General features: G+C 35.1%; 1 protein-coding gene across 1 annotated transcript in view; it reads left to right on the top strand.

The window, feature by feature from the left end:
* The window catches only part of MMP16 (matrix metallopeptidase 16), a 169403-nt gene that overhangs the window by 112130 nt on the left and 39166 nt on the right, over positions 1-18107 (top strand). The window contains exons 5-6 of the mRNA XM_054295490.1: positions 8364-8525; positions 11479-11696. Of these exons, the coding sequence (XP_054151465.1) occupies positions 8364-8525; positions 11479-11696 (380 nt within the window). The remainder of the gene's footprint in view (positions 1-8363; positions 8526-11478; positions 11697-18107) is intronic.

Genomic DNA, 18107 nt, shown 5'->3' with positions numbered 1-18107 from the left:
TTTATGAAAAGATGTCTGTGACACTCTGCAATCTGTCATCTGGAGGCTGCCCCTCCATGGCAGGGGTGCCGAGAGTCACTGCTGCGAACTGATCATATTCCCCTGTTCTGGAAAGGTTTAGAATTCCAGCTAGGGGGGCATACAGCTGTATGGATATAGAATCCTGGGATCTTAGCAGCCGATTCTCCAATAGATCAGAGCATTTCATATGAGTAAATTTTAACAAAGTAAGACCTAAGTAGGAGATTTGTCTTTCTGTCACTTTCTCTGTATACACGATCCCCCATTGGAAGTTGTCTCAATTTAAAATATGGTGCACACTTGGATCAGGTTTCTCTTTGAAGTCTGCAGACTTCTAAGAAAACTTGTCTTCTTTTCAGATCAGAGAACTTTTAATGATTTTTTTTCTTCTAATCACTTTGCCAATTAGGATTCAAAATTCCCACTTCTTTTTATCATCAATTTAATGAAAAAGACCCAAACCATGGACAAATCCATCTTGACTTTTTCTTAATGTGAATTTAAAAAAGCCAAGTAACAGTGAAGGAAGAATTGTTCACATAAAAACCTTACATATATATATATATATATATATATATATACAAACCACCATGTTGCTGTTTAAAAATTCTCAGTCTTGTGTCTATATTAAGATACAATGATATGCTGATGAAAATAATAACCTGATTTTGGTGGGTTTAATGCAAGCTATCTTAGATGATATTATAATTACTTATAATTACCCTCAGTAGTTTACTGGTACAGGGTAAAAAATTTATCAAACAGAAATTTAGCCAACACAAGATTTACACATAAATTAAATTCTGTGTGCATTCTATTGAGGGGATTTCATTGATCTCTAGGACTCTTTCCGATTTCTAAAAGGTGGTGAGATGCTAGAACAGGCTGCCCAGAAGAACTGTGGATTCCCCATCCCTGGAATTGTTTAAGGCCAGGCTGGATGGGGCTCTGAGCAGCCTGATCTAGTGGAAGGTTTCCCTGCTCATGACAGGAAGGTTGGAACTGAATGGTCTTCAAGGTCCCTTCCAACCCAAACCATTCTGTGCTTCTGTGATTTCTGCCCCATTACAGATTACATCTATTGTGAGTATTTGCAGTATGACTTTGCCCTTCCTCCTAGAATTTACAAACATTTCTTCATAGGAAGACACACAGAACATAGGGGTAAATTAACAAAAAGAAAATAAAAGAAGCCATCGTGTTAACAAACCTGCAGTTTAGCTGAGTGGCTTAGAGACAAACCCTACAATTTTTTTGTCAAGACAAGGGTTCAATTTTAGTACAGCCTCACGCACAATTAAAGTTGTCTTGCATTTATTCTCACCCAAAGTGCCACTTAGGAGTGGTAGAAAGATGTGTATTCCCTTCACATGAGTGACCCACAGGGACCAGACATAGAGGACAGGTGAGGACTGTGTGATACGTGCTCTTGTCATGTACATATCCAAATTCTCAATCCCAGCATGTGTTCATTTTCACAGCCTTCAGAAAGCAGTTTTAAGTACTTCTCTAGCTTATTTTTTCCACTAAAAAATAAAAACAGAAACAAAGAAAATACAGGAAAGAGTATAAATAGGTAAGGCTATTACAGTATTTGCAACATTTGTAATATGAAGACCTTTTCTAGCAAAATGAAAAATTCCATTAAAAGTCAAATTTATTTAAGATAGTCATTGTCTAAACACAATGATGGAAACACCCAAAATAAATTCTTTTCATTCTGTTCATCAGTATGGCTTTATTACTAGTAGAATGAAAATGCCATTTGAGAATAATGTACAAATTCATCAGTGGACCTGAGTGATGAAGTTGATCCTGGAAGCAAGAGATTCAACATAAATGTAGGAGTTTGTTAAGTTTGCTAGATTTCCTGTCACAGCAGGGTTTCCTCAAAACATGAAATAAAGTCATAAGCATCATATTTTCAGAAAGAACACATTGAAGCAAGGTCTCATGTCTTCTCTGCCTCCCCTAGGACCATCTCTAGCTGCTTCACTTGTCTCTCTTTGGGGAAGTCGGTATTGATTCATTTGTCAGAATGGTTTGCAAATTTTTTCAGTGCTAGTGATTGAAACTGTGAGAAAAAAGTGGAAATATTCTTATATCCATGCTTTTTATAAAAAGAAATTTAAGAATACCTAAAGTAATTAATTCCACCCATTTCAAGCAATTTACTAAAAGTTGTAGAATATTGTTGGTAACAGATCTAAGTAGTAAGTCAGGAATTCTTGTCTTTTGCATGTCTTTGCCTTCTAAAGTACAGGCTGATATGTGTTATGAAAGAAAGTGGGCTTCTGACTTCTAAATTCTGCCCAAAATATGCAGAAACAGTAAAGCACTGCCAGGATAGACTCGCAGGCCACTAAACTCAAATGTTCTCCTCATATCTCATCAATGATCTGAGTCACCTGAGGACAACCTTGCTCTGTAGTAATGTGGCCTTGTCAAAATTCAAGCAAGCAATTCTGAACTTCACACTAATCTTTTAATCTTTTTAAAATAGAATAGTTTATCAAAAATATACACATATGGGTGTAGGTATTCTAAATTACAGACATTGTAATTCGAACAGACTTTGTATATAACAAACTGTCTGTACCTGCTGTCCTGTCTGCATATATATATATATATATATACACACATACATGCATATATATATGTGCACATACACATATATATATATATATATCTCACTATGCCTACTGGAAAGGAGTTTATTACACATTTCATGTATTAATAGGGTGGAAGAAGACATTTTTATGTCACTGTATTTTGTCACAATGAAAAAGCCTAAATATATAGATATATTATTGAGAATGATTGTTTAAAATAAAGTGTGTAAAAAATAGATAAGCTAAGTTCATCCAGAAAGTGGATATGCTCTGTATGATGCGCTTTTATTTAAAATGACAAAAAATTAGTTCTATTCTTAATTTTTCAAAGGTGTTCCATCCATCTTTTAGCAAAACTCTCTTTCCAAAATAAACATTTAGCTACCAAATTTTAGTGCCAATGGCAGAAGTCTGAGATAATGTCACACAACTATATATGATTTCTTAGACTGGAAAATGTAGCACCTTTATTTGGGTAAGAGTATTCCTATGATTTATATTGAGGCCCATGTATACTCTCAATATAGCATATATATATATACATATATGGTGCTTATATAAGTGCATGCATAATATATTTGCTCAGTTCTGCTCTATTGTAATAAGGTCAGAGAGAGAAGGAGTCTGCTTTTGTGACTGACTGTTGAAATAGCATCTTCAAAATTCTGGCATGTCTGGAAAGGATAATAATAACAGAGCTAACAAAGATTTCCTTTTTTTCAGTGGTTTTTTTTGTTTGTTTGTTTTTTGGTTTTTTGGTGTGTTTTTTTTGTGGGGGTTTGTTTGGCTTGCTATGTAGGGTAAGGCTCTTACTCTACAGTTTGTAACATTTCAGCTGTTTGGATGCATCAGGTGGTACAAAGGAACAGAATAATGAAAATAAAAATTCTGCAAACATCGAACCAAAAGCAATAGCTATTTTGTGTGTGTGTAATATTTCTGACTAATTGTAAGTTTGCCTTTGAGACACTGTCTTGTTGTAATAGGACTATAATAGAAGTCTTGTGCAGATTTAAATTTCAGTCTGATGTGACTTTAATTAGAAAACATCTATCTACATCATGAAAACTGAAATAAAATAGTCTTTGGAAGAAAAAGTGTATGTCTATGTATAAAGCATCTTTGTATTTTTACAATTGTTTGTAACTTGAAATTCAGTTTCTAGGGTTTCTTTTTCTTTTCCTTGGGATGGAGAAGTCTTCAAAATTGAGGTCACATGTTAAGCCATTAAGTTATTGCTTTTATAAATTGAACTCACATACCATTTAAAATGGAAATTATTATCTTCAGAACTAGGTTTTCTTAATAGCTTACTGTGGACAAACATATTAGCTTTGTTTTTCTGTAGATGTGAAAAATAGTGTATATATTAGCTACAGGGAAAGGCTTCCCCACACAACATGATCCACACTGCTGGTTGTTGAATATTTGATATATTAATACATATTTATATTCTGGAGTTTGGGCAGTGTTTGTAAAGTCAGGCAGATTTAGTGCCTAAAATAGTTTATAGCCTCAGAGAAAAGTGTCAGTATAAAAATAATAATTTTACATTAGCTCTTTACACACGGTATATTTTTTTTCTTCACTTGTGAAATCAGACTTGAGATAAAATAAAAAAAACAATCACAAACTTTTTGAGTTTACAGCCATTCTATTCCAAATCTCCGTGCTAATGGGAACACAAGAATAGAGACACACAAGTTTTGGACTTGTGCAATATAGTTTCCAATATTTTTCTATTACTCTGTGGGTATACAAGATGCACCTGAGACTGTGACAGTGAATACTCACCATTGTATATCTTCAGTGGCAACATTTGCTTTAAAAATCATTGTAGCCATATGCATTTTAACTCTGCTATGACTTGTTCAAGTTTGTGATGCTGCTTCATTTTGCCATGTGGACTGAAATATGTCCTACTTGGATAATGTATTCTGAAATACGAAATGATTTGGGACTCTCTCCTTCAACAGTGGCAACTGAAAATGTAAAAACTCCCCAGTATGGATAGGATAGCAGAGCTAGCCTGAATATGAATGCTCACTTGTTTGTACACTTCAGCTTATTCTGAGCACTGACCAAGGAATTGAAGATGGGCTACCATTGACCTTGCTGTCTCAAATACTCTTCTGTGCAGCCTTGAGAAAAAGAGCAAGACTTACAGAAGGTTGTCCTTCTGCACTCTCAGGAGATTTTTACGGTAACTTTGAGGTACTCAGGGCAAGTCTGATCCCTAAAGCTAAGAGGCAGTGAATAATTGTTGCCTAATTAGAGAAATCTAATCGTATGCAAAGCAAAAAGGATGGAAAATCAGATAGTAATAAGGCTCTACCTGTGCTGGACTCAGCTCATCTTGGGCTGGTTTAAACCTGAGTTTCAATTGCACTAAGTTATTTGGGTCAGTTCAAATTCAGGATGCCCTGGAGACAATCATGACTCTTGATGGAAATTGTTATGAATAATGGGGCTATTTGGCTACGAGTAGAAAATATGTTCCCTGTTAAATCATTGTCACCCCAGGCAAGAATATTATTCTCCCAGCTCTTTCCTCTGACCTTCTCCCTTCCCCCTTGTTCATTTGCTCAAGGGCTGTTCTGCCTTTGCCATACTTAATGGCTCCCCTGATGGTTACAAATTGTATTGCATGAGGTGGAAATTACTAAATCCAGAGGGACAGTCAGATACTGAATGGAATGTTTGGGGGTTTTTGGTTCCTTGGTTTGTTGGTTGGTTTCTTTGGGGTTTTTTGGTTGTTTGGGGTTTTTTTGTTTGTTTGTTTGGGTTTTTTGTTTCATTTTTGGTTTGTTTTTTTCTTCTTTTTCTATTTACATAATCTCCCCTATCCAAAGGATGAAAAGAGAAACAGGCAGCCTCTGCATGATATATGTTGTCTGACATGGTCCTACTGTCCCTTAGTACTACTTTAGAAATGCTCCACCATATGCTCATTATCATAAAGAGGATATGTCAGTAGCTGAAAGTCAGTTTTATTTATTTCCCTTTTACTATGTATTTCACCTCTTTCAGATCAACACGGAGTAAAATGTAGAAATTGCTGGAAATCTGTAAGGGGACTCAATAAGGACTGAGAATCAAAGGATGTATTGATTCTTCATGTATTCCATAACTGGCACAAATAGAAGTAGTGGACTCTTCCAAGACTGTTGATTAACTGCAATTTCTTGAAATTTTAGAAATTATAACTAGGTAACTTCCCAGACTTCCTGCCTCAAAAAGTAGAGGTATAACATGTAAAAAACTGTTTCATGTACTGACAGTAACAAGCCTAATGGTACTAGTAGAATAAATACTCTTATTTCAAAGCAACTTGAGAATAATACAGTAAATAAAATGTGGCCAATGTGTCAGTGCATTTTTAATATAGGACTTAGTTAATATTCTTAGTTATGATGTAGGAAGCATAGGTACAGGAAAGAAATTTGCTTTCAGAAGGTTTGAAAAGAAAAAGAATGTTGCTTCTTAAATATTCAAGTTAATACCAGGGAAAGAAATTTTGCCTCCTAATAAGCCTCGTTTAGAACTTTCACAAAACTCAGAATAGAATTGAAAAATAATGTGAGACTTTTCCTTATAGTATGAAAGCTGTAGTACAGTAACATGCTCTTCTTTTCTTTCCATCTTCAACCTGTGATTATTTAAAATTACATTAATTATTCCATTATAAGTGCAGAATGAAAACCTTTACAAAGTTCCTTCTGTGCATCACTTCCTATGCTGATGTTAGCTCCAGAAACTGTGTATTATTCATATGAGATGATGTCAAGATCAGCTTTGTCTGCATATGGAAGGCCAGACTCAGATATCAAGAGCATTTGTCACCAGGACAGTCAGGCTTATCAAAACTATTGAAGCAGCACATTGAGATTCTGCTTTGCTGTAAGAAGAGCTGCATCCAAGAAAAATATTGTCATAAAACATTTCATACAGAAAACACATAATTATAAATGATAGGATAAACTTCTCATTTGCAAAAGCACATTATGTCACATTAATTTTTGAAAGATGCGATTTTTTTGCACAGTTATTTTGAATGGAAGATCAAGAACATTTAGTTGTCATATTTTCAAATTAAGAATCAGAAGTTATGAGAAGACTGTGAACTGAGCATATAGTTTTACTTGTGTCTATTTTCATTATTTCATTCAAAAATTTATTTTACAGACATCAGCATGGCTTCATACATCATGAAGGCATCTAGTGTTTCCTATTCCATATATGCTTTGGATAAAGTTTATTTTATTGTGTCAACAAGAGGAAATGCTTGAGAAATTGAAATACTGTCAACTATGTCCTCAAAGTTCTATAATGTATATACATGCAATTTTGTTGCTGATACAACTTAATATTATTACCACTGACATTTTAAAAGTACTTCCAGATCAAGTTCCAGCAGTGAAAAATAACTGTCTATCTCTAAAGAATCTAAAGCTTATAGGATAAGAGTTAAGGTGGAGCATTTTTTTCATGTTCCTAACCAATATATGACTATTAGGCCAGAGCACAAGCCTTTCATTATTTATATTTTCAACAACAAGCTACTTACTATAGCCAACACCAGTTTCACATGAGTTCAGCATTTAAAAATTAAATGGTCAGCATAACCTGCTGATCTAGAGTACTTCTCTTGTCAGTGGGACAGGATCACACTTCTGGAGGATGGTTCTTCCCATCTCTGCATGGTGAAATGAGCCATATTCTGGATGTGACCCTTTTCAGACAGCTGGAATATTCCTCCTGATCTGAACCACTTTTCCAAAGTCTCATTTTGTGACAGGTTAAGTACAACAGAATCTGTATGAAAGACTCATAGAAAGATATGCAGAACAAAATCTTAGATGAGCAAAAAAAGACAGAAATACTACCATTGAGGTCCAGCTCTGAAACTTTTTTTTTTAGAAAAGATCCCATTGGCTTTCATTTGTGTTTGCTTCAGAAAAGTGCCATATTCTACTGCCAAATGTTCCAGTTTTATCTAATACTCTGTAATAAAAAATTTAAAGATACTTTGAGAAGAGAATAACAAAAACATTAAACTGGTCTATATTTTGTAGTGAGTGCATGGCTTTGGGGTTTTTCTTTAGTCCTATAAAAATTAAAAAAGCTCTAAAGCCTAAATAGAAAACTACAGTTATTACAAGGAATTGCACAGGGGAATATATGAGAACATCTATTTTCCTCGTTAGGATTTCGATCACAGTGATTCAGAAATGGACAACAGCTACATATAGTCAGCAGGGATCTGATTACAAGTGTTTGAATGACTAAGTTCTCTGTGGGGTTTATCCTAAATAGGTAGTCTTCAGTTTGTGAAGTTTACCAAAGCCAAGATATTTTTCTATTGGAACTATGTCTTGATGAAAGCATTTTTACTTGGGTTCATGGCAGCATCAAGTCACAAGTTTCACAAAAGCCTAGACATAAACTATGACACTTGAACCCTACACTTACATTGTATATAAATTAAAAAAGTTTATGTTTATGATGTCTGTAAGAGTACCATTATAGCCTAATGGTTTCATTGTTAGAAAAAAAAAAAGAGAGAAAACTGCCTTTTCTTCCACATTATCCTTGATGATCCATTAATTACTATGCATTACCTTGTGAAATGCAGTGAAAACATCTTGCAAGGCCAGAGTTCTCAATGTGTGTTATTTTTTTACTAGCTTTGTGGATTCAAAGGTCTTTTTCCTTTCCTTCTCTTCACAGGAAACGATCTCTTTCTAGTTGCAGTTCATGAACTCGGACATGCTCTGGGCTTGGAGCACTCTAATGATCCCACTGCAATCATGGCTCCATTTTACCAATATATGGAAACTGACAACTTCAAACTACCTAATGACGATTTACAGGGCATCCAGAAGATATATGGTATGTTGTGTTCTCATCAGACAACACAAGCTTTTTGGTTTAGAGTAACTTTGAGGTCCTCCTGGCCATATACCTCTTCAAAGGGCTCATTGGTGTAGACTTCACCAGTTGTTATGCCAGAGTCTCTGTGTTAGTAAAGCATCCAAAGATTTTGAGGACACTCTTACTCTTTTTCTTACTGTTCAAAACTTATATTCAAATCTGCACTCATCTGGAACAGTAATTTTAAATGTCTTAAAAATCCATAAAGAAAATTCAATCAAAATTATTCCAAACTATGAAAATATTAAGAAATGCAAGTGCTTAACTATAATGAAATTATTTACACAGGTGTCCAAGCTCATGTAACTGGATGAATCGATTGCCTCTCAGTTTATCAGTTACAATACAGAAAATTTCTCTCAAAATCTGAGGTCCCGTAAATACCCTTTCTTATGATATATATAACAAATTGATCTCAAAATAGTGTTATAGTCCCTACAGAGGGTAAAGAAGGGACTACTTCTTTAAAATATGTTCATTTCAGTTTTTATGGCCTGATATAAAATACCTGTGATGCAAATAAATTCTGCATTTAACAAGACAATTGAATTTTTTTTTAATTACTAACAATAGTGTAATTGTGATTGTGTTGAATGTAATACTATCTCCCATATTACTATCCCTTAAACTTCCAAAGACATAGCTCTAGTTTTGGTTTTAATGACTTTGATTCTGTTGGTATATGCTAAATAGTTTAAGTTGTTTTTTTTCTTTAAAGATTTATTTGACTTTCAGAATTGAAAATTCTGTTGTATCTCCATGTTAATGTTCTTTATCCAGTGCATATAATTTGATATTGCCTGGCTCAATATTCCGTAATTAAATCTGCGCTGGATTAAATTCTGTACTTCCAGTTTTTCCTGTTTAGTTTGTTGCATTTATGTTGAATATTGTGAGGGCTATTCCTTCTTTATCCATCCTACTAGAAAGAACAGCTATGATCATTTAGAATTACTGTACTGCTAACTAGAAATCTGCAGACTCCATGGTGTAATAGTAACAAGAATTTTAAAATATCATATTCACAAGTGCAGATAGATATTTTTGTAAAGCATAAATAGCAATTTCAGAATGATTGGCTGATCAGGTTTTGTTTGGTTGGGTTTTTTTCCTGTGTGATTAGCTGGAGGGAAGGTTGTTTCTCATGACCTCATAAGTTGGTAGTCTAGACTTAAGGGCTAGACAAGAATATTTTGCTGAAAAGTAGCTGCTAAGCTCAAACAGCTGTGGGCTATACATTAGGAAAAATGTGTTACCCCTGGGAAGTAATATCTGACATCACCACCAAATGGCATAAAAAAACTTTGATTTGGGGTTAAAAACTTTCCAACATGAGCTACTGCAAACTGATTCCTTTGCTCCCTTTAAAATCAAGATGTGATCTGGAATCATATGTCTCAATAAAAATGTCACACCTATTAAAATAATCACTTTGGTCTGCAGTATTCCTTGAAATACTGTTATTAACTTTAAATTATAAATGCCACAAGTCTTAAAATTGTGAATGAAATAAATGCCTTATTAAATCATATGACAACCATTTGGCAAGTTTAAGATTTCCGTACATAATCCATCGTTTTTTTTTCTTATAAAGTATGTGGTTTTTCATAAAATTCTCAGAAATTCAAATGTCATTTGTACAATTTTAGAGTTATCTTAATATTCAAAAGTGTTTCTGAAAGTGGTCAAAAGAAACAGCATTTCTTTTTAAGGTCAAAGTGTATTATCTATTTAAATTATTTGGAGAGAGGCCTAAATAGAGTGAGCAAAAATTAAAACATTCATCTTGTTTCCAGACATGAAGCTATAAGTGAAGCTTCCTATCTTTTTGTTCATGAAAAATAAATGTTGCTGATATATGTAGAGAGGGGCAGGCATTTTCAGTACACTCATTTCAAGTCATTCAGTATGCCATTTAGGGTATGATCAGTATCTGTCTGGGATGGCCTGATGACGTGCAGGTAGAGAAACTATAAGTTGGATAGTAATTTCATAAAACTCAGTACATTTTGGCAAATAAGACATTTGGAAGAAGAAAAATATTTTAAGACTGCTTAACAGAGTTTTAGTTTTTCACTTGAAGAAAATATGTCAACGATGGCAGGGGGGTGATGGGGTGTGTGTGTTGTATACATGCCCAGAACTTGAGGTCCAGTTTTAGGAGCTGTTGTACATACCAAAGGACATTGGAAAAAGCTGGGATTGTCCTGTCTCTAATGAATATGACATTACTTGATCTAAAAATTTGGTCAGTAGTAAGTAGCAGGTATGCTACATATGTGCATGTGTGAATTGATGAAACTATATATTAAAAATATACGTTGAAAATCTTTTGACTGATGATGATCTTACAAGGAACAAGATCTTTTTTCATTTTTTTGTACGAGAGAAAATGTCCTGTTATCAGAACTCAATTGGTAAATAATTTGCTTTGAACTATTTCTCGTCTGAAACGATGGTGGCCTAAGCATCCTCAGAAGGTTTTATTAGAATGTTTATCCAAAAAGGAAGATTTTAGATAATGAAAATAATTATTTTCCTTGGTTTTGTAGTCATTCTTAATACCCTTTATAAGCACTGCCTGGTTGGTAACTGGAACAGGCTCCCCAGGGAAGTGGTCACAGCGCCAGCCTGACTGAGTTCAATGGACAATGCTCTCAGGCACACAGTGTGACTCTTGGGGTGTCCTGGGCAGGGCCAAGAGCTGGACTCAGTCATTCTGATGGGTCCCTTCCAACTCAACATACTCTGTGATTCTATGATTCAGTGATTTAATAACATCAGAAAGGTATGTCAGGTCACTTTTTCATGCCCCTTTCACTGTTGGGTTTGTACAGCTTACAGCTGCTTTGGTTGTGTTTGTTTCCTGTAGTGGGTTTGTATATTACATCCAGCTGCTGTATTTTTAAAGGTCCACCTGACAGGATACCACCACCAACCAGACCTCTGCCAACAGTGCCCCCACATCGTTCAGTCCCTCCAGCAGACCCACGGAAGAATGACAGGCAACCAAAACCTCCCCGGCCACCCACTGGTGACAAACCTTCCTACCCCGGAGCCAAGCCGAACATCTGTGATGGGAACTTCAACACTCTGGCTATTCTTCGCCGGGAAATGTTTGTTTTTAAGGTAGGAGGCTGTGAATTTTTCAGTGTTACATCAAATGTCTACATTTCTCTTTTTTTTTTTTTTTATAAAGCAAACTCTCATTTGTCATGACTCTACATTCCCAGCCTGCTCACAGTTAGAAAGTTCAAAAAAAAAAAATTTAAAATAAACATACACATGGCTTAAACATCTAGCAGGGGACGGCTGTAATGTTCTATTTTAAGAAAATACCCCTGTCAGCAGAAACTGTAATGCCTCAAAATGTAAGGGTAAATAAATACTGCATGTTATGGAAAGATAAAAAGAGTAAATCAATTCATGAATAATAGGGATGGTTTTGTTGGAAATACAGCCACATGCCATCATACAGTAGATATTGTTAATTCACTACTTGGCTTTTTTTCATGGAACTATAATTTTAATTTTATGATTAGATCTGTCATTTATAAAGGAAGTTTGTCATTGTGTTGTGGTTGCATTGAAACCACAATATCTCACTAAAGGTCTTTGCCACAAAATTCTTACTGCAAATGTGCCATTATTTATGTCCATTCATCTTCTTGCTCTGAGCTGATAATGGGGTGTATATACAACAAACCGAAATAAACAAATTGGACTGAAAGGCAGTCTTTTAATAGAAGCATTTTGCTGAGGCTCATGGACATCAAAGGTATCTTTAGGAGGATGATCTGCAGTATGGTTTCCAGAGGGCAATGAATGTTGGAGAAAAAATTACAGAATCATTATTGCTCAGTCTCTTAAACCAATTTCCTGTCAGGTAATCTTGTGCAAAAGATTCAGAAAAAAGCAAGAAGATAATCTGTTTTGTTTTATTTTTAAGTAATAGCGTGTCACATTTGCTTAAGCAATAGGAAGTGTGAGATCTTTGTTTTGTAAATGTGTGATAGGATCCTTTTTATCTTCAGGATTATAGGTAGAGAAGAAGGGCTTTTCATGTGACTAGATAAGCATTGTCTCTTCAGCAATAGTGTAAGTGCAAGGGAAAAATGTATTCAATGTATTTGTCCCAAAACATGAAGCTCCCTGTTCAATTTTGTTGTCTTTTCTGATAGGACTCTTTTCTCCCGTATGTGTTTTCTTTTTATATAATCCATTTTACCAGATAAACCTTATTAGCAATGCTACCCAGGCTTTCACTTTCTTTAGCATATCTAAAAAACATGTACAAATAGCTTTACATTTATTAATTCAAAATTATTGAGCTAACTTCACAATCCAATGGACAGGAAATATTTTTCCCATAAACAGCTAAGGATTTTAACAGCCTAGGGTTGTCAGCCCATTCCATTTGAATAGATGGTATATGGTGAAACACTGGGAGGTCCTGAACCATCAGTCTTTTATGACTAAAACTCAAAGGTTGAGGAGGAACCTAATTTTCTAACTTGACATTAAACAGGATATTAAAATACCTACTTCAATCTCATGTCATCCACCTCAAGAGCAATAGAACATATTCTCATTTAGTTTAGACATAAATCAATAAACTGAGAAATTCTGTTCCACTAATACAAAATTTCCTGTCTAGGCAAGCCTGTGTTCCTGGATAAATATATTCACCTCCATTAATAATCACTCTTATCTCATCTGATTGAAAACAAATTAAGTTTTCTTCAAAAATGTTTACTGCTTACTGCCTAACACCACATGTTTACTATAAAGTGTGTATGGTTGCTAGTGTGCTGACTGCGTTTATGTTCCAGAATCAAAATTCCTTTCATGATTATTCCAATGAGGAAATATGATAAAAGTCTCTCAGAGAAAAATGAGCAGTAACAGAATGCTTCTGGATTTCATGTATACAGTCTGACTCCCCAAATGAAGTCACTGCAAATATAAAATCAATGTGCTAGGAAGGGAAGTAAGAGGTCACCTTTGTTGAGGTTAATTTCTTTAGGGTCCTGCAGTTTGCCTTTTCTCCTCAGGATGCCTAGGAACATAACAAGGCATGCCTTGGGTTAGGGTGCTAAGCAATGGAATTTGCCTGAGTATAGGGATTTTGACTTTGTAGAATGAGTGTCTTTGAATGCCTGAATTAGTGATCCTTAAGTGTTTTCTTTGTAAATTAATTTGCTAGTGAAGATTTTTGTCTGCTAAAGGATTTTTATTAACTGTTTGGGATTTTTTGAAGGAGTATCAGGGGATGATTTTAAGGGAGGACTATAAAAGGGGCAGAAAAGAGAAAGAGTTAGAAAAGTCAACTTTGTAGAATCCTGGGTGTGGGACAGGTTATAAGGAAAAGCTCAGTGTGTCTGAATACAGCAGAAAAAGGGCAGGAATTAGTTCTTAGGAGGTGAAATAGGGACTGAACACAGGGAAATCATCCAGCAAAGGAGGAAACCAAGCTGGAGGTTCTGTGATCTGTCACAAAAAAAAATAACCTAAGCCTCTTTTCCCTTGCTCCTTAATGATAGTGCAAGGGAAGACTGGGAGGGCATGAGTGATGGGCTGGGAGCCAAGTACAGAAAGGTGGAGAACGGGGGATTGATGACACTGCTGTACCAGGTGGAAACAATTAAAGAAGAATTATGACCTTCATTGGAAGAATTATTGCTGGATAGTTCCCAGATGAGTTTAATGAATACAGTTGGAGGCTAATCAAATTAAAACCTTTTCTTTCTTTGTCTTTATCCAGAGGTCTGTAATTATTGTGTAGTGGCAGATTTTACTGCATCCTGAATGGAAAGTATACCATATACTGATTTCAAATTGAAAATAGCCTTTTTTTTTTTTTTTCTCATGGGCAAGTCTCAAAATCAGGAGCTCGATTTGTTTAAATAATCCTTGAAATTGCTTGGGAACTTGGCCACAGAATTGAAGAATCTTAGCACTTTTGAATAATTAAATTCTAATTTAAGCATAAAACTGAAGCATGAAATCTTACACATTGAGGTACACTGTTGATTTTCATAGTAGATGATGGACATCACTAATTTCAAGTTTGTTTTCTCTTGGCTCTTGATCTGTGGTTTTAAGACTATATGGTATTCTCAAATGGATATACCCAGGGCAAAACTGAATCACACTAAATTTAAGGAGAAAATGCAATTTACACTTATCCATCCCTTTTTATTGTTTTGCCATCACTTTGGCAAAGTAACAATCTTAAAAACACTTGATAAAATTTCTAGGATCATAAAGATGAAAAATAGGGGAACTCTTCTTGATCTAACATAAATATTTAATGCAAAAGTGAAGCAATCAACTTACTAAAGATTCTCTAATGATCACAAAAAAATATATAATTTTACAGATCACATTTTTTTTGTAGGAATTATTGGATTTTAAAGAAAAGGTAATTATTTTATGCCAAAATATACACATATCAATATCACTGACATATAAATGTAGTGTCCCAAGAGGATTTCTTCCAGAATTGTTTAAATTAGATGCCCTTAAAATGTCCCTGCCAGCTGTAAGGTTTGGGGACACAGTATGCTATGCAATGAAAATGTTTGTTAAAATCAATGCATCATAACTATTGGTTTCAGTTGTCACCAACTGATAAATACTGCTGTTATTTGATTCATGCTTGAATTGGTATAAGGAACTATCAGGACAGAAGAAATTCTATTCCAAAATTAATGTGTGCCAAGTTTTTATCTTTGGATAGCTTCTTAGCTTCTGTATTTATACTCTGTACAATTACTATTTTGCTGTCACACTCATTTCCAACCTTTTCTTCTGTTTAGTTAGAAGTCCTCTGGGACACAGAAAAATGGCTGAAAATGGTGAAAAAAGAAAGGTCTTTCTTTTCTGGGCAAGTTATGCAAAGTGTCTGCCTTTAATGAAATTAAAGTAGGATGACAATATCTGCCTTTAATGAAAATCCTCTCAGCCATTGTGTGTAGCAGTATGTGGTACCCAACAATATTGTCTTATTAATGTCTCCTGAGAGTGCCTCCAGGGCTAGTGCTTCATGAAAAGAAACCCCATTGTCTAAGGTCTGCAGAAAAAACCCATTAGTGAAGAAGTTTGCAGCATACACTTCAACTTTCTTCCTTGTGTCCTGTGCAATTCACACTTTGTTCCATGGCAACAAAATTACCTGTAGCTCTTCTTCATCAAACAGTGTGACTGCTGGAAATATCCTTTTCCTTTACGCTCTTTTCAGTCTCACAGATTTAAAAAAATCTAGCTTTCTTGAGCAAGTTGCATCTCAAAAAGTAAGCATATGTTGAATTTGTCCTTCATAAGCATCAATTAGAGGGACAAGTTACTGTCCTTTTTTTATGTGACACAGGTTTTTGTTTCACAGAAGAACATTTCACAGAGCTTGCACTGGTCCTTTGTTTAACACTACATCCCTAGGAAACAAATTAATGCATCCTGTATAATCTCTAATGGCTTTAGTATTCACGTTGGAAAAGTTAACTCCTCAGAGAACAGCATTTTTTAACTACTTTCATATACTGTGGTGTATGTTGACATGTAATTTAAGTATTAGATAAAGAATTTTGTCCAACAGACAAATACTACTTACAGCTCAGAGGAATGTCTTCTGAACACTGCAGATGGTAGAATATAGAACTAGTTTGAGGAAGTCCTTAACAGGCTGTAGTATTTTCTCCACAACTTGCAGAAATTTGTTTTCTGACTCTTGCTCTGCTAAGAACCATTGTAAAAACATTTATGACATGCCAAACAAGCCAAGTAAATTAGGCTGTAATTACTCCTTGGCATTAGTTTAGACTGTGATTGCTTTCATACGTAACAGTATAGATTCCATTTAATATCCCTCTTAGAACTGTGTATTTATATAGAGTATGCCATTAAACACAAAAGGAAAAAAAATCTGTTTCTTGGTATGTGGTAAACACACGAGAAACTTTTAAAGCATTTTAGCATTGGCTATTTAATCTAATTAAAAATATGTGAGACAGAGGGAAAATAATACTAATGAAAGCAGAGGCAAAGAAATAGCTATAGTATGAGACTTGATTTCACTGTATTTGAAAGCAGACTTTTTTTTCAGGGCTCTTGTGGTCTGTTTGTGTAGCTGGTTTTTGTCGTGTCATGCTGTGGGTGTCTGAGCTGTCAACTGTTGCCTGGAAAAGTTCAGCAGAGGATCCTGAGGAAGTAGGCACTTTGTGATCTGCGAGGGAAAACCACTTAACATCTTAGCTGTAAAAGACTTGGAACAGTAGTTCAGAAGTATCTATGTCTGCAGAGAGCAGACCCCTTTTGCCTTTTTTTTTTGTATCATGTTGGGAAGAACAGCTTGATGGAGTTTGTCGATTTTGAACTAATCAGGGAAGGAGAGCTGCTTTCATTCAGGTAATTCAGTTTATATGTTGAAATGAAGAGCAAAGCAGCAAAAACTCAGTGGGGCTTTCAGTGCATTATAATATAGCAAGCTAACTGGAAATGTACAGCATGGTTGTTTTATGAGACAAAACCAAATTGTAGGATGTCATGAGGACACAAGCAGGGACATGCTGGGATGCTAAAAAGTTATAGCTTGTCTGTTTTTGATAATTGAATACTTTCACTGACAGATGTAAAAATATTCTCCAAATGTTACCTCAGCCTTTCAATCTGCTTCAAAGCTCGGAAAGGTTTCTAGCTAACACATTTCACAGCCTTAAAATGGGAAGTACAATCTGTTCCTTACAGTGTGGAAAGTGGGTAGTATATTCCATCCAGCTGCAGAGCAATTTAGACAAGAATGTAATCACCTGGGTGATAATTTTACCAGAATAGTTCTGTTTAAAACCCTTCTACCATCTCTCTTTTTAAAAAGTTGTCTTGAACTTTATTACACAATTTGAAAGACAGCAGCTTAGTCATAGGAATACTTATTATCTAGCACCTACATGCATGTCTGTATATATAAATGTAAATTTTGTGTATAGAAAGTTCTAAAAAAATACTAACTCTATTTTTAGGGCTTTATTTACAAAAGTATCAATATAATTGCTATATATCCTATTGAAACTTGCAAGCAACTTGAACTGATTAATAGTCTGTACTATCTGCCTAGTAAAATTCCCATTAGTCATGTAGTAGCCCATTAAGAAGTATAACCTCACCAGGATGTATGAGTCAGTATCTTCCACAGGGCTTTAGATTTGTCAGGAGAGGGAGTACTGTTTTTTTCCAAAAGGCTATGTTTTCATTGGCAAACAGTGTGGTGTAAAAGGATTTAATCAGTAGTAGAGCAGATGGTACTGAGTTCCTCTCATGTCCATCATATGTGCTTTGCTTTTAATTAGATACAGTTTTTCCTCTGAGGTTAAACAGTTGTACAGTCCTTGTGGTTTAGATTTTTCAGAAGGGTAGCTATGTCTTAGACACTGCTGCCTTTGACTGTGGACCCCATGAAAGTGCACCACACCAGTGTTTCATCTAATGGTGGCTATTACCATCTTGTTAATTTGTAATTGCTCACACCATCTTGACCCAAATAAA

This window comes from Melozone crissalis, unplaced genomic scaffold (assembly GCF_028551555.1).
Source record: "Melozone crissalis strain CALT ecotype California unplaced genomic scaffold, PUWL_Pcris_2 ptg000002l_1, whole genome shotgun sequence".
NCBI classification, from domain to species: Eukaryota; Metazoa; Chordata; class Aves; order Passeriformes; family Passerellidae; genus Melozone; species Melozone crissalis.
The sequence above is the reverse complement of the archived record's forward strand: the minus strand, read 5'-3'. Positions and strand labels throughout refer to the sequence as shown.